Source organism: Oncorhynchus clarkii, chromosome 17, assembly GCF_045791955.1.
Source record: "Oncorhynchus clarkii lewisi isolate Uvic-CL-2024 chromosome 17, UVic_Ocla_1.0, whole genome shotgun sequence".
Lineage (NCBI taxonomy): Eukaryota > Metazoa > Chordata > Actinopteri > Salmoniformes > Salmonidae > Oncorhynchus > Oncorhynchus clarkii.
The window spans coordinates 77,450,574-77,467,966 of NC_092163.1; the positions used below are offsets into that span (position 1 = coordinate 77,450,574).

General features: G+C 40.0%; 1 protein-coding gene across 1 annotated transcript in view; it reads left to right on the plus strand.

The window, feature by feature from the left end:
* The window catches only part of LOC139371448 (glutaminase kidney isoform, mitochondrial-like), a 35,511-nt gene extending 18,345 nt beyond the window's left edge, over nt 1–17,166 (plus strand). The window contains exons 8-18 of the mRNA XM_071111870.1: nt 2,738–2,770; nt 2,961–3,019; nt 3,154–3,220; nt 3,895–3,945; nt 6,105–6,281; nt 12,229–12,360; nt 12,543–12,635; nt 14,260–14,321; nt 14,525–14,601; nt 14,779–14,842; nt 15,192–17,166. Of these exons, the coding sequence (XP_070967971.1) occupies nt 2,738–2,770; nt 2,961–3,019; nt 3,154–3,220; nt 3,895–3,945; nt 6,105–6,281; nt 12,229–12,360; nt 12,543–12,635; nt 14,260–14,321; nt 14,525–14,601; nt 14,779–14,842; nt 15,192–15,354 (978 nt within the window). The 3' untranslated portion in view covers nt 15,355–17,166. The remainder of the gene's footprint in view (nt 1–2,737; nt 2,771–2,960; nt 3,020–3,153; nt 3,221–3,894; nt 3,946–6,104; nt 6,282–12,228; nt 12,361–12,542; nt 12,636–14,259; nt 14,322–14,524; nt 14,602–14,778; nt 14,843–15,191) is intronic.
* The last annotated feature ends 227 nt before the right edge of the window (nt 17,167–17,393 follow it).

A 17,393-nucleotide genomic window follows, 5' to 3' on the forward strand; every position in this document is an offset into this window, starting at 1 on the left:
CATCATTAATAATACTATAGTAAAGTTTACAGCCTCCTGTGTCCTAAAGTCCTGGTTATCGGGACATCATTAATAATACTATAGTAAAAATGTACAGCCTCCTGTGTCCTAAAGTCCTGGTTATCGGGACATCATTAATAATACTATAGTAAAAATGTACAGCCTCCTGTGTCCTAAAGTCCTGGTTATCGGGACATCATTAATAATACTATAGTAAAAATGTACAGCCTCCTGTGTCCTAAAGTCCTGGTTATCGGAACATCATTAATAATACTATAGTAAAGTTTACAGCCTCCTGTGTCCTAAAGTCCTGGTTATTGGGACATCATTAATAATACTATAATAAAAATGTACAGCCTCCTGTGTCCTAAAGTCCTGGTTATTGGGACATCATTAATCATATCAAATCAAATGTATTTATATAGCCCTTCTTACATCAGCTGATATATCAAAGTGCTGTACAGAAACCCAGCCTAAAACCCCAAACAGCAAGCAATGCAGGTGTAGAAGCACAGTGGCTAGGATAAACTCTCTAGAAAGGCCAAAACCTAGGAAGAAACCTAGAGAGGAACCAGGCTATGAGGGGTGGCCAGTTCTCTTCTGGCTGTGCTGGGTGGAGATTATAACAGAACATGGCCAAGATGTTCAAATGTTCATAAATGACCTGCAGGGTCAAATAATAATAATCACAGTAGTTGTCGAGGGTACAAGAAGTCAGCACCTCAGGAGTAAATGTCAGTTGGCTTTTCATATCTGATCATTGAGAGTATCTCTACCACTCCTGCTGTCTCTAGAGAGTTGAAAACAACAGGTCTGGGACAGGTAGCACATCCAGTGAACAGGTCAGGGTTCCATAGCTGCAGGAAGAAGAGTTGAAACTGGAGCAGCAGCACGACCAGGTGGACTGGGGACAGCAAGGAGTCATCATGCCAGGTAGTCCTGGTGCATGGTCCTAGGGCTCAGGCCTCTGAGAGAGAGAAAGAAAGAAAGATAGATAGAATTAGAGAGAGCATACTTTCAAATTCACACAGGACACCGGATAAGACAGGAGAAATACTCCAGATAAAACAGACTGACCCTAGCCCCCTGACACAAACTACTGCAGCATAAATACTGAAGGCTGAGATAGGAGGGGTCAGGAGACAGTGTGGCCCCATCCGATGACACCCCCGGACAGGGCCAAACAGGCAGGATATAACCCCACCCATTTTGCCAAAGCACAGCCCCCACACCACTAGAGGGATATCTTCAACCACCAACTTACCATCCTGAGACAAGGCCGAGTATAGCCCACAAATATCTCCGCCACGGCACAACACAAGGGGGGCGCTAACCCAGACAGGAAGATCACGTCAGCACCCCTCCTAGGGACGGTTCGTTGCTCCAGTGCCTTTTTGTTCACCTTCACACTCCTGGGCCAGACTACACTCAATCATATGACCCACTGAAGAGATGAGTCTTCAGTAAAGACTTAAAGGTTGAGACCGAGTCTGCGTCTCTCACATGGGTAGGCAGACCATTCCATAAAAATGGAGCTCTATTGGAGAAAGCCCTGCCTCCAGCTGTTTGCTTAGAAATTCTAGGGACAATTAGGAGGCCTTCTTCTTGTGAGCGTAGCGTACGTGTAGGTATGTAGGACAGGACCAAATCAGAGAGATAGGTAGGAGCAAGCCCATGTAATGCTTTGTAGGTTAGCAGTAAAACCTTGAAATCAGCCCTGGTCTTAACAGGAAGCCAGTGTAGGGAGGCTAGCACTGGAGTAATATGATCCAATTTTTTGGTTCTAGTCAGTATTCTAGCAGCCGTATTTAGCACTAACTGAAGTTTATTTAGTGCTTTATCCGGGTAGCCGGAAAGTAGAGCATTGCAGTAGTCTAACCTAGAAGTAACAAAAGCATGGACTCATTTTTCAGCATAATATTTGGACAGAAAGTTTCTGATTTTTGCAATGTTGCGTAGATGGAAAAAAGCTGTCCTTGAAACAGTCTTGATATGTTCGTCAAAAGAGAGATCAGGGTCCAGAGTAACGCCGAGGTCCTTCACAGTTTTATTTGAGACGACTGTACAACCATCAAGATTAATTGTCAGATTCAACAGAAGATCTCTTTGTTTCTTGGGACCTAGAACAAGCATCTCTGTTTTGTCCGAGTTTAAAAGTAGAACGTTTGCTGCCATCCACTTCCTTATGTTTGAAACACAGGCTTCTAGCGAGAGCAATTTTGGGGCTTCACCATGTTTCATTGAAATGTACAGCCGCGTGTCATCTGCATAGCAGTGAAAGTTAACATTATGTTTTCGAATGACATCCCCAAGAGGTAAAATATATAGTGAAAACAATAGTGGTCCTAAAACGGAACCTTGAGGAACACCTAAATTAACAGTTGATTTGTCAGAGGATAAACCATTCACAGAGACAAATTGATATCTTTCCGACAGATAAGATCTAAACCAGGCCAGAACGTGTCCGTGTAGACCAATTTGGGTTTCCAATCTCTCAAAAAGAACGTGGTGATCGATGGTATCAAAAGCAGCACTAAGGTCTAGGAGCACGAGGACAGATACAGAGCCTAATACTATAGTAAATTGTTCAGCCTCCTGTAATTCTAAAGTCCTTAAGAAGACTGCTACCCTGTGGTTGACTTAGCTAAAGGCCTTTTAATGTGAGTGTCTTCCACGTTGCTTTTACGCTACATGAATGTTGTTTATGTCTGTTCTTCCCCCTTCTCTGTGTCACTAGCCTGGCTCAAACAAGGCAGAGAAGTTTGACTATGTAAGTACTATACTGTACATATCATTCATGTCATTCCGTACATCTCACCTGACATTGACACATATACAATAGCGTTTAGTAGAACACACAATGCAATCTTGACACAATACCACGCCACCCCACCCTACGCCAGCATTTCTCTTGTCTTTGCCACGGGAGAATAACTAAATCAGTCATCTTTTGTCCTCAGGTGATGGATTTCATCAAGAAGATGGCTGGTCAAGAGTACGTGGGGTTCAGCAATGCCACGTGAGTTTTTTTGCTAATGTCTTAATTTGCCAGAAAAAAAGAAAAAAAAAACATTTCTAAAACAGTTTCTCTTCGTTGCATTATTGATGTGATGTTGTCATGGACTCTTTTTTTTGGTCTCTTGTGTCTCTCAGGTTCCAGTCTGAAAAAGAAACAGGCGACAGAAATTTTGCAATTGGATATTACCTCAAAGAGAAGAAGGTCAGTAAAGGTAGAGAGTGTGGAACTTGTTTTAATAGCTTTGAATGAAAATAAAAAACCAAAAGGGAACATGTACAGTGCATTTGGAAAGTATTCAGACCCCTTGACTTTTTCCACATTTTGTTACTGTAATGGAGTGAGAGGGTGGGTGTGTGAAGGCCGGTATCATCCTGTTTGTTGAATACATCAGCCTAATTACACACATCTGAATCTAATTAGCTTGGAGCTTGGTCAGTGGTTGTTTTATTAACCTGGCTTTGGCACATATACTCCGCGATACGGCACGCCTAAGAACAGATTTTTGCCGCAATATACCACACCCCATCAGGCCTTATTGCTATTATAAACTGGTTTCCATCTGCAGTGTTTTCCACCGTGGGGCAGAAATTATGTTACCAACTGGTTTCCATCTGCAGTGTTTTCCACCTTGGGGCAGAAATTATATTATAAACTGGTTTCCATCTGCAGTGTTTTCCTCAGGGGGCAGAAATTATGTTACCAACTGGTTTCCATCTGCAGTGTTTTCCACCTTGGGGCAGAAATTATGTTACCAACTGGTTTCCATCTGCCGTGTTTTCCACCTTGGGGCAGAAATTATATTATAAACTGGTTTCCATCTGCAGTGTTTTCCTCGTGGGGCAGAAATGATATTATAAACTGGTTTCCATCTGCAGTGTTTTCCTCGTGGGGCAGAAATGATTGATGCACTGGACTTCTACTTCCAGGTAAACGATACATCCTCAAGATAGTACTTATAATGTGATGCTGTGATACTGTGATGCTGTGATGCTGTGATACTGTGATGCTGTGATAATGTTTACAGTGCCTTGCGAAAGTATTCGGCCCCCTTGAACTTTGCGACCTTTTGCCACATTTCAAGCTTCAAACATAAAGATATAAAACTGTATTTTTTTGTGAAGAATCAACAACAAGTGGGACACAATCATGAAGTGGAACGACATTTATTGGATATTTCAAACTTTTTGAACAAATCAAAAACTGAAAAATTGGGCGTGCAAAATTATTCAGCCCCCTTAAGTTAATACTTTGTAGCGCCACCTTTTGCTGCGATTACAGCTGTAAGTCGCTTGGGGTATGTCTCTATCAGTTTTGCACATCGAGAGACTGACATTTTTTCCCATTCCTCCTTGCAAAACAGCTCGAGCTCAGTGAGGTTGGATGGAGAGCATTTGTGAACAGCAGTTTTCAGTTCTTTCCACAGATTCTCGATTGGATTCAGGTCTGGACTTTGACTTGGCCATTCTAACACCTGGATATGTTTATTTTTGAACCATTCCATTGTAGATTTTGCTTTATGTTTTGGATCATTGTCTTGTTGGAAGACAAATCTCCGTCCCAGTCTCAGGTCTTTTGCAGACTCCATCAGGTTTTCTTCCAGAATGGTCCTGTATTTGGCTCCATCCATCTTCCCATCAATGTTAACCATCTTCCCTGTCCCTGCTGAAGAAAAGCAGGCCCAAACCATGATGCTGCCACCACCATGTTTGACAGTGGGGATGGTGTGTTCAGCTGTGTTGCTTTTACGCCAAACATAACGTTTTGCATTGTTGCCAAAAAGTTCAATTTTGGTTTCATCTGACCAGAGCACCTTCTTCCACATGTTTGGTGTGTCTCCCAGGTGGCTTGTGGCAAGCTTTAAATGACATTTTTTATGGATATCTTTAAGAAATGGCTTTCTTCTTGCCACTCTTCCATAAAGGCCAGATTTGTGCAATATACGACTGATTGTTGTCCTATGGACAGAGTCTCCCACCTCAGCTGTAGATCTCTGCAGTTCATCCAGAGTGATCATGGGCCTCTTGGCTGCATCTCTGATCAGTCTTCTCCTTGTATGAGCTGAAAGTTTAGAGGGACGGCCAGGTCTTGGTAGATTTGCAGTGGTCTGATACTCCTTCCATTTCAATATTATCGCTTGCACAGTGCTCCTTGGGATGTTTAAAGCTTGGGAAATCTTTTTGTATCCAAATCCGGCTTTAAACTTCTTCACAACAGTATCTCGGACCTGCCTGGTGTGTTCCTTGTTCTTCATGATGCTCTCTGCGCTTTTAACGGACCTCTGAGACTATCACAGTGCAGGTGCATTTATACGGAGACTTGATTACACACAGGTGGATTGTATTTATCATCATTAGTCATTTAGGTCAACATTGGATCATTCAGAGATCCTCACTGAACTTCTGGAGAGAGTTTGCTGCACTGAAAGTAAAGGGGCTGAATAATTTTGCACGCCCAATTTTTCAGTTTTTGATTTGTTAAAAAGGTTTGAAATATCCAATAAATGTCGTTCCACTTCATGATTGTGTCCTACTTGTTGTTGATTCTTCACAAAAAAATACAGTTTTATATCTTTATGTTTGAAGCCTGAAATGTGGCAAAAGGTCGCAAAGTTCAAGGGGGCCGAATACTTTCGCAAGGCACTGTATATGTTGAATATTTCTACTAATTTATCATGATGATTTATTACTGGAAAATGTCATAGAGCACCACCTCTATACAGTATGTATGAGGAGTCACAGACACTGAGTCATAGACACTGAGTCACAGATACCGAATCACAGACACTGAGTCACGGGCAGTGAGTCACAGACACTGAGTCACAGACACTGGGTCACAGACACTGAGTCACAGATACCGAATCACAGACACTGAGTCACGGGCAGTGAGTCACGGACACCGAGTCACAGACACTGTAGACACAGACACTGAGTCACAGATACCGAATCACAGACACTTAATCACGGGCAGTGAGTCACGGGCACTGAGTCACGGACACCGAGTCACAGACACTGTAGACACAGACACCGAGTCACAGACACTGTAGACACTCTCTCTATGTTTGAGTAAATAAATTATTTCCTTTCAGCTGTGTTCCATAGAGGTGACCTGTGAGTCTGGGAGTGTCATGGCCGCCACGCTGGCCCATGGGGGCATCTGCCCAATCACAGGCGAGCGGGTGCTGAGTGCCGAGGCCGTACGGAATACTCTGAGTCTCATGCACTCCTGCGGCATGTACGACTTCTCTGGGCAGATGGCCTTCCATGTAAGTCATACTGTAGTCATATAGTAGTTATACAGTAGTCATATAGTAGTTACACAGTAGTTATATAGTAGTTATACAGTAGTTATATAGTAGTTATATAGTAGTTATACAGTAGTCATATAGTAATTATATAGTAGTTATATAGTAGTTACACAGTAGTTATATAGTAGTTATACAGTAGTTATATAGTAGTTATATAGTAGTTATATAGTAGTTATACAGTAGTTATATAGTAGTTATATAGTAGTTATATAGTAGTTATACAGTAGTTATATAGTAGTTATACAGTAGTTATACAGTAGGCATATAGTAGCTTTATAGTAGTTATACAGTAGGCATATAGTAGTTATACAGTAGTTATATAGTAGTTATACAGTATAGTCTTGGTAACGTATAGTTTTGGTAACGTATAGTTTTGGTAACGTATAGTCTTGGTAACGTATAGTCTTGGTAGCGTATAGTTTTGGTAACATTTTGGTAACGTATAGTTTTGGTAACGTATAGTCTTGGTAACGTATAGTCTTGGTAGTGTATAGTTTTGGTAACATTTTGGTAACGTATAGTCTTGGTAATGTATAGTCTTGGTAACGTATAGTTTTGGTAACGTATAGTCTTGGTAACGTATAGTTTTGGTAACGTATAGTCTTGGTAACATATAGTCTTGGTAGCGTATAGTCTTGGTAACGTATAGTCTTGGTAACGTATAGTCTTGGTAACGTATAGTCTTGGTAACGTATAGTCTTGGTAACGTATAGTCTTGGAAACGTATAGTCTTGGTAACTTATAGTCTTGGTAACGTATAGTCTTGGAAACGTATAGTCTTGGTAACTTATAGTCTTGGTAGCGTATAGTTTTGGTAACGTATAGTCTTGGTAACGTATAGTCTTGGTAGCGTATAGTTTTGGTAACATTTTGGTAACGTATAGTTTTGGTAACGTATAGTCTTGGTAACGTATAGTCTTGGTAGCGTATAGTTTTGGTAACATTTTGGTAACGTATAGTCTTGGTAACGTATAGTCTTGGTAACGTATAGTTTGGTAACGTATAGTTTTGGTAACGTATAGTCTTGGTAACGTATAGTTTTGGTAACTTATAGTCTTGGTAACATATAGTCTTGGTAGCGTATAGTTTTGGTAACGTATAGTCTTGGTAACGTATAGTCTTGGTAACGTATAGTCTTGGTAACGTATAGTTTTGGTAACGTATAGTCTTGGTAACGTATAGTCTTGGAAACGTATAGTCTTGGTAACGTATAGTCTTGGTAACATATAGTTTTGGTAACATTTTGGCAACGTATAGTTTTGGTAACGTATAGTCTTGGTAACGTATAGTCTTGGTAGCGTATAGTTTTGGTAACATTTTGGTAACGTATAGTTTTGGTAGCGTATAGTCTTGGTAACGTATAGTCTTGATAACGTATAGTTTTGGTAACATTTTGGTAACGTATAGTCTTGGTAACGTATAGTCTTGATAACGTATAGTTTTGGTAACATTTTGGTAACGTATAGTTTTGGTAACGTATAGTCTTGATAACTTATAGTCTTGGTAACGTATAGTCTTGGTAACGTATAATCTTGGCAACGTATAGTTTTGGTAATGTACAGTCTTGGTAACGTATAGTTTTGGTAACGTATAGTCTTGGTAACGTATAGTCTTGGTAACGTATAGTCTTGGTAACGTATAGTCTTGGCAACGTATAGTTTTGGTAACGTATAGTCTTGGTAACGTATAGTCTTGGTAACGTATAGTTTTGGTAACGTATTGTTTTGGTAACGTATAGTTTTGGTAACGTATAGTCTTGGTAGCGTATAGTTTTGGTAACATTTTGGTAACGTATAGTTTTGGTAGCGTATAGTCTTGGTAACGTATAGTCTTGATAACGTATAGTTTTGGTAACATTTTGGTAACGTATAGTCTTGGTAACGTATAGTCTTGATAACGTATAGTTTTGGTAACATTTTGGTAACGTATAGTTTTGGTAACGTATAGTCTTGATAACTTATAGTCTTGGTAACGTATAGTCTTGGTAACGTATAATCTTGGCAACGTATAGTTTTGGTAATGTACAGTCTTGGTAACGTATAGTTTTGGTAACGTATAGTCTTGGTAACGTATAGTCTTGGTAACGTATAGTCTTGGTAACGTATAGTCTTGGCAACGTATAGTTTTGGTAACGTATAGTCTTGGTAACGTATAGTCTTGGTAACGTATAGTTTTGGTAACGTATTGTTTTGGTAACGTATAGTTTTGGTAGCGTATAGTCTTGGTAACGTATTTTCTTGATAACGTATAGTTTTGGTAACATTTTGGTAACGCATAGTCTTGGTAACGTATAGTCTTGATAACGTATAGTTTTGGTAACATTTTGGTAACGTATAGTTTTGGTAAAGTATAGTCTTGATAACGTATAGTCTTGATAACGTATAGTCTTGGTAACGTATAGTCTTGGCAACGTATAGTTTTGGTAACGTATAGTCTTGGTAACGTATAGTTTTGGTAATGTACAGTCTTGGTAATGTACAGTCTTGGTAACGTATTGTTTTGGTAACGTATAGTCTTGGTAATGTATAGTCTTGGTAACGTATAGTCTTGGTAACGTATAGTCTTGGCAACGTATAGTTTTGGTAACGTATAGTCTTGGTAATGTATAGTCTTGGTAACGTATAGTCTTGGTAATGTATAGTCTTGGCAACGTATAGTTTTGGTAACGTATAGTCTTGGTAACGTATAGTCTTGGCAACGTATAGTCTTGGCAACGTATAGTCTTGGCAACGTATAGTTTTGGTAACGTATAGTTTTGGTAACGTATAGTCTTGGTAACGTATAGTTTTGGTAACGTATAGTCTTGGTAACGTATAGACTTGGTAACGTATAGTCTTGGTAACGTATAGTCTTGGTAGCGTATAGTTTTGGTAACATTTTGGTAACGTATAGTTTTGGTAACGTATAGTCTTGGTAACGTATAGTCTTGGTAGCGTATAGTTTTGGTAACATTTTGGTAACGTATAGTCTTGGTAACGTATAGTCTTGGTAACGTATAGTTTTGGTAACGTATAGTTTTGGTAACGTATAGTCTTGGTAACATATAGTTTTGGTAACTTATAGTCTTGGTAACATATAGTCTTGGTAGCGTATAGTTTTGGTAACGTATAGTCTTGGTAACGTATAGTCTTGGTAACGTATAGTCTTGGTAACGTATAGTTTTGGTAACGTATAGTCTTGGTAACGTATAGTCTTGGAAACGTATAGTCTTGGTAACGTATAGTCTTGGTAACATATAGTTTTGGTAACATTTTGGCAACGTATAGTTTTGGTAACGTATAGTCTTGGTAACGTATAGTCTTGGTAGCGTATAGTTTTGGTAACATTTTGGTAACGTATAGTTTTGGTAGCGTATAGTCTTGGTAACGTATAGTCTTGATAACGTATAGTTTTGGTAACATTTTGGTAACGTATAGTCTTGGTAACGTATAGTCTTGATAACGTATAGTTTTGGTAACATTTTGGTAACGTATAGTTTTGGTAACGTATAGTCTTGATAACGTATAGTCTTGGTAACGTATAGTCTTGGTAACGTATAATCTTGGCAACGTATAGTTTTGGTAATGTACAGTCTTGGTAACGTATAGTTTTGGTAACGTATAGTCTTGGTAACGTATAGTCTTGGTAACGTATAGTCTTGGTAACGTATAGTCTTGGCAACGTATAGTTTTGGTAACGTATAGTCTTGGTAACGTATAGTCTTGGTAACGTATAGTTTTGGTAACGTATTGTTTTGGTAACGTATAGTTTTGGTAGCGTATAGTCTTGGTAACGTATTTTCTTGATAACGTATAGTTTTGGTAACATTTTGGTAACGCATAGTCTTGGTAACGTATAGTCTTGATAACGTATAGTTTTGGTAACATTTTGGTAACGTATAGTTTTGGTAAAGTATAGTCTTGGTAACGTATAGTCTTGGTAACGTATAGTCTTGGTAACGTATAGTCTTGGTAACGTTTGGTAACGTATAGTCTTGGTAACGTATAGTCTTGGTAACGTATAGTTTTGGTAACGTATTGTTTTGGTAACGTATAGTTTTGGTAGCGTATAGTCTTGGTAACGTATTTTCTTGATAACGTATAGTTTTGGTAACATTTTGGTAACGTATAGTTTTGGTAAAGTATTGTCTTGATAACGTATATTCTTGGTAACGTATAGTCTTGGTAACGTATAGTCTTGGTAACGTTTGGTAACGTATAGTCTTGGTAACGTATAGTTTTGGTAATGTACAGTCTTGGTAATGTACAGTCTTGGTAACGTATTGTTTTGGTAACGTATAGTCTTGGTAATGTATAGTCTTGGTAACATATAGTCTTGGTAACGTATAGTCTTGGCAACGTATAGTATTGGTAACGTATAGTCTTGGTAATGTATAGTCTTGGTAACGTATAGTCTTGGTAACGTATAGTCTTGGCAACGTATAGTTTTGGTAACGTATAGTCTTGGTAACGTATAGTCTTGGTAACGTATAGTCTTGGCAACGTATAGTCTTGGCAACGTATAGTCTTGGCAATGTATAGTTTTGGTAACGTATAGTTTTGGTAACGTATAGTCTTGGTAACGTATAGTTTTGGTAACGTATAGTCTTGGTAACGTATGGACTTGGTAACGTATAGTCTTGGTAACGTATAGTCTTGGTAGCGTATAGTCTTGGTAGCGTATAGTTTTGGTAACATTTTGGTAACGTATAGTTTTGGTAACGTATAGTCTTGGTAACGTATAGTCTTGGTAGCGTATAGTTTTGGTAACATTTTGGTAACGTATAGTCTTGGTAACGTATAGTCTTGGTAGCGTATAGTTTTGGTAACGTATAGTTTTGGTAACGTATAGTCTTGGTAACTTATAGTTTTGGTAACTTATAGTCTTGGTAACATATAGTCTTGGTAGCGTATAGTTTTGGTAACGTATAGTCTTGGTAACGTATAGTCTTGGTAACGTATAGTCTTGGTAACGTATAGTTTTGGTAACGTATAGTCTTGGTAACGTATAGTCTTGGAAACGTATAGTCTTGGTAACGTATAGTCTTGGTAACATATAGTTTTGGTAACATTTTGGTAACGTATAGTTTTGGTAACGTATAGTCTTGGTAACGTATAGTCTTGGTAGCGTATAGTTTTGGTAACATTTTGGTAACGTATAGTTTTGGTAGCGTATAGTCTTGGTAACGTATAGTCTTGATAACGTATAGTTTTGGTAACATTTTGGTAACGTATAGTCTTGGTAACGTATAGTCTTCATAACGTATGGTTTTGGTAACATTTTGGTAACGTATAGTTTTGGTAACGTATAGTCTTGATAACGTATAGTCTTGGTAACGTATAGTCTTGGTAACGTATAGTCTTGGTAACGTATAATCTTGGCAACGTATAGTTTTGGTAATGTACAGTCTTGGTAACGTATAGTTTTGGTAACGTATAGTCTTGGTAACGTATAGTCTTGGTAACGTATAGTCTTGGTAACGTATAGTCTTGGCAACGTATAGTTTTGGTAACATATAGACTTGGTAACGTATAGTCTTGGTAACGTATAGTTTTGGTAACGTATTGTTTTGGTAACGTATAGTCTTGGTAACGTATAGTCTTGGTAACGTATAGTCTTGGTAACGTATAGTCTTGGCAACGTATAGTTTTGGTAACGTATAGTCTTGGTAACGTATAGTTTTGGTAATGTATAGTCTTGGTAACGTATAGTCTTGATAACGTATAGTCGTGGTAACGTATAGTCTTAGTAACGTATAGTTTTGGTAACGTATAGTTTTGGTAACGTATAGTCTTGGTAACGTAAACCTTTTAAACATGTATTGGTCAAATTAAGGCCACTTTAAAAAAAAATATTTTTTTGTTGGAGGCTTAAACTGACATGTTTTATCATCACTATGTATGGTCCCTGTATGGTTTTTTCTCAGGTGGGCTTGCCTGCAAAGTCTGGGGTGTCTGGAGCGGTTCTGTTGGTTGTCCCTAACGTCATGGGAGTGATGTGTTGGTCACCTCCTTTAGACAAGGTTGGAAACAGTGTCCGAGGAATACACTTCTGCCAGGTAACGTTACTAGCTTTATTTCCAGGTGTTATAAATAATATCTCCCTATGTACAGGTTATGAATGTGTTATAAAGTCTGTATGTAGGTACCCTTCAATAGTGTTACCACATACATAATGTTTCTGCCTCTCGATGTTGTACCGGAGACTGAACTGTCTTTTTGACATGCTTTGGTTTTTCAGGAGCTGGTGTCTTCGTTTAACTTCCACAACTATGACAACCTGAGACACTTTGTCAAGAAGCAGGACCCTCGAAGGCAGGACGGGGATGATAGGGTAAGGGATTTTGGGACTTAAGAGAGTTATAAGGTAAACATAACAACAATTTATCATATTTGCTAAAACATAAAGTGAGGTTTAAGTTTGCTTTTGAGGCCTCCCGGGTGGCGCAGTGGTTAAGGGCGCTGTACTGCAGCGCCAGCTGTGCCATCAGAGTCCTGGGTTCGCGCCCAGGCTCTGTCGTAACCGGCCGCGACCGGGAGGTCCGTGGGGCGACGCACAATTGGCCTAGCGTCGCCCGGGTTAGGGAGGGCTTGGTCGGTAGGGGTGTCCTTGTCTCATCGCGCACCAGCGACTCCTGTGGCGGGCTGGGCGCAGTGTACGCTAGCCAAGGTGGCCAGGTGCACGGTGTTTCCTCCGGCGCATTGGTGCGGCTGGCTTCCGGGTTGGATGTGCGCTGTGTTAAAGAAGCAGCGGCTTGGTTGGTTGTGTATCGGAGGACGCATGACTTTCAACCTTCGTCTCTCCCGAGCCCGTACGGGAGTTGTAGCGATGAGACAAGATAGTAGCTACTACAACAATTGGATACTACGAAATTGGGGAGAAAAAGGGGTAAAATTAAAAAAATAAAAAAATAAAAAAAGTTTGCTTTTGTTATGATGTGCCTTATGTTTCTGTGTACTATGAATGGTTATGTAGCTGTGTCCTATGAATGGTTATGTTTCTGTGTCCTATGAATGGTTATGTAGCTGTGTCCTATGAACGGTTATGTAGCTGTGTCCTATGAACGGTTATGTAGCTGTGTCCTATGAATGGTTATGTAGCTGTGTCTTATGAATGGCTATGTAGCTGTGTCCTATGAATGGTTATGTAGCTGTGTACTATGAACAGTTATGTAGCTGTGTCTTATGAATGGTTATGTAGCTGTGTCCTATGAATGGTTATGTAGCTGTGTCCTATGAACGGTTATGTAGCTGTGTCCTATGAACGGTTATGTAGCTGTGTCCTATGAACGGTTATGTAGCTGTGTCCTATGAATGGTTATGTAGCTGTGTCCTATGAACGGTTATGTAGCTGTGTCCTATGAACGGTTATGTAGCTGTGTCCTATGAATGGTTATGTAGCTGTGTCCTATGAATGGTTATGTAGCTGTGTCCTATGAATGGTTATGTTTCTGTGTCCTATGAATGGTTATGTAGCTGTGTCCTATGAACGGTTATGTAGCTGTGTCCTATGAACGGTTATGTAGCTGTGTCCTATGAATGGTTATGTAGCTGTGTACTATGCATGGTTATGTAGCTGTGTCCTATGAATGGTTATGTAGCTGTGTCCTATGAATGGTTATGTAGCTGTGTCCTATGAATGGTTATGTAGCTGTGTCCTATGAACGGTTATGTAGCTGTGTCTTATGAATGGTTATGTAGCTGTGTCCTATGAATGGTTATGTAGCTGTGTCCTATGAATGGTTATGTAGCTGTGTCCTATGAATGGTTATGTAGCTGTGTCCTATGAACGGTTATGTAGCTGTGTCCTATGAACGGTTATGTAGCTGTGTCCTATGAACGGTTATGTAGCTGTGTCCTATGAATGGTTATGTAGCTGTGTCCTATGAACAGTTATGTAGCTGTGTGCCAGTGTCCCATCCAGTCTTAAGTTGTATTTATCTCTGCTATATCTGTAGAACAAGTCTGTGGTGAACTTGATGTTTGCGGCCTACAGTGGAGATGTGTCAGCCCTCAGAAGGTAAAATAACCATCATCTAGGAGGCTATATGTAGAGACCAACCTGGTTATTAAATTAATGCAAAGTAATTGTATTGTTCGTTTTACTTCTCGTCACCTGCTGTAGATGGCACTCTCTCCTCGCGAGCAGTCCTTCACAGTAAACCTCTTGGAAATGAGGAATGTTATGTAGAATATCACTGGTCTCCTATCCTGTCCTCTCAGGTTTGCTCTGTCCTCGATGGACATGGAGCTGAAAGACTATGACTCTAGGACAGCTCTACACGTGGCTGCAGCAGAAGGTGAGCTACAATCCATTGTTGGCTCCTAGATGGTGTTATGTCTTATAATGCATCATAGTGATGTTACAGCTACCTAGTTGTTATGTCAGCTTCTAGCAAGTGTTATAATGCACTAGAAGTGTATCATAAGGCATTGCGTGTGTGTTACCCCTAAGATACGTAGTGTTTTGTCCTCAGGTCATGTAGAAGTGGTACGGTTCCTAACAGACACCTGCAAAGTGAACCCCTTTGTGAAAGATAGGTACTGTAGCATTCATTCCTCCACTCCTCTGTTCATTCATCCCACCCCTCCGTTCATTCATCCACCCCTCTGTTCATTCATCCACTCCTCCAGTCATTCATCCACCCCTCTATTCTTCCACCCCTCCATTCATTCATCCACCTATATCGGTCTTTGTTGACTTAGCCTCCAACCTACAGTAACAACACCCCTTAGCTGCTCTGCTATCTAGACTCACTGTATATCCCTAGCCTCATGCCTTATTTCTCCATCTCATCCTGTCCTCTGTGGCTGTCGTTTTTACTCAAAAGGTTAGTGCGTGGAGTAACATCTGACATTGTTCTGACTCATCTTTACCACCTCCCTCCAGGTGGAGCAGCATTCCCCTGGACGATGCCCTGCAGTTTGGCCACGGTGCCGTGGTGAAGGTCTTACAGGAGTACCAGGTGGCTTGCCAGGAACAGGACAGACTACCAGTGGCTGATATCATCCCCATCCCCCCTAAACTAGAGACTGTAGAAGGCATGGTGTGATCAGGCTCTACCATTAGAAGAGCTGATCTACCATCAGTTTTGGCGTAATGAAACAGATAATTATAGACATTGAGGACCTGATCCTAGATCAGCACTTCTACTTGATAAATCATTAGGCCCCAAACGGAAGAAAACATACTGAAACATGGAGAGACTTCTAACAAACACTCATTTTAGTTTTCAGTTGCAAATGGTAGTGTCCGAAGTGGCACTCTATTTTATATAGGCCTTTAGTGCATTAGTTTTGGTTAGTAGTGTGTATAAGGAATGTGGATGCCATTAGGGACACAACCTTCTACACGCTTAGAAAAGGGTATCTAGAACCTAAAAGGGTTCTTCGGATATCCCTATTGGAGAACCCTTTGAAGAACCCTTTTTGGTTCCAGGTAGAACTCTTTTGGGGTTCCATGTAGAACCCTTTTCCACTGAGTGTTCTACATGGCACCCAAAAGGGTTCTTCTACTTGGAACCAAACATTTTTAAACCTGGAACCAAAAAGAACCCTTTTGGAACCTTTTTTCCCCCTAAGAGTTTATTGTTACTCCATCCACCAGGACTTGTCTCTCTGACGTCCCTGGGTGTGTCCCAATAATATCTACTTTCTCCTGAAGTGTACACTTGTTCACTACTTCCCACAAATCTAAAAGCATTGGATTGGTGGAGGCGTGGGCTAGTGGGTGTTTCCACCTTATTTCTTATACTAGTCAGTGTTCTTCAAATCAGTGAAATGCACGCTTTGGGAGGAAGGAAAGATCTTTGGGACAGACTCCCTATCTTGTATGCAATATTTACTCCTCTCCTAGGCTGGATTTATATACAGGAGGACACCTGAGAGTGAGGCTGGACATGTACAGGAGACCTGTGAGTGAGTGTTGGAGAAGTTCAGTGTTCTATGACGAAAAATGTGTCGACATTCTATTTTTCCTGACTAAAACTATGCCTATAACGAGACGAGGTGCCCTCGAAAATATAACTATGACAAATGTTTTTCTTCGTTTGAGTTGATGAAAATGTAACGAGATTTGACGTGACGCCCCTTTCTAATCTGTTTTGTCCAATCAGAAGCATGCATACCTTTGCAGAATATTTAATTAAATTAAATTATTGGCTGATAACATCTGTCATGCGCCCGGGCTACTTGAGTTTATAGCCCTACCAGTCTTTCCAACACACACAGCTCCCAGGCGGTCGCTTCAATCGTCTATTTTTTTAACTGATGCTCAGATAACTTCTAAATTGTAACTAACCTCTATTCTGTTAAGAAACAATCATGTTCATATTGGATATTTTTGACTTTGATCACATCCGAAGCTATACGTTGCCATTTGCGCTGATATTCATTAGTGTTGCCGCTCTCACGGTACGCAAATAAAAGTCGCAGTTGCTTTTTTCCGATTGGAAATACTACTGCTATTTACTGAATATCAGGAATACAGCAATAATTCTGTCTTCGTTGGAAAGCTCTGATTCTCCCCCTTTTTCAATCGAGTCACTGTTATTTAACCCCCACTGGCGGTTATGATGGGTAGAAAACCACAGCTGTTAATTGGTTAACCTGTATCCAATCACGGCTATTGTTACTTCCACAATAGCAATTTTGCCAGCTACGTTATAGGAGGGTATACACACTATACTAGTAAGCCTAGTTGGACAAGGCTGAATATGCACACGATCAAAGTTAGGGAGAAGACTAAATATTAGTTATTTAGTGGAAAATGCATTGATTAAAATATCACTAAAACTACACAACAATTATCCAGTTTTAGTCGACTGATAGTTTCTAAAAGGATGAAATGGCTCAAATTTGACAAAGACTAAAAGCTATTTTAGTCAAAACAAAAAAACGAAACAAAAAAAATAGCTGACAAAATGAACACTGCTGGTTACCAGTCTGTGTGCCATCAAGGCATAACACGTTTGGCACGACCAGGAGTGGACATGATAGCACACACACATCTGGGACCAGGCTACATATAAAGAGGCGAGTTGCCTTGGTAGTGTTTTTTAGCGAGGGGGACTTTTTGCCAATTAACACACAG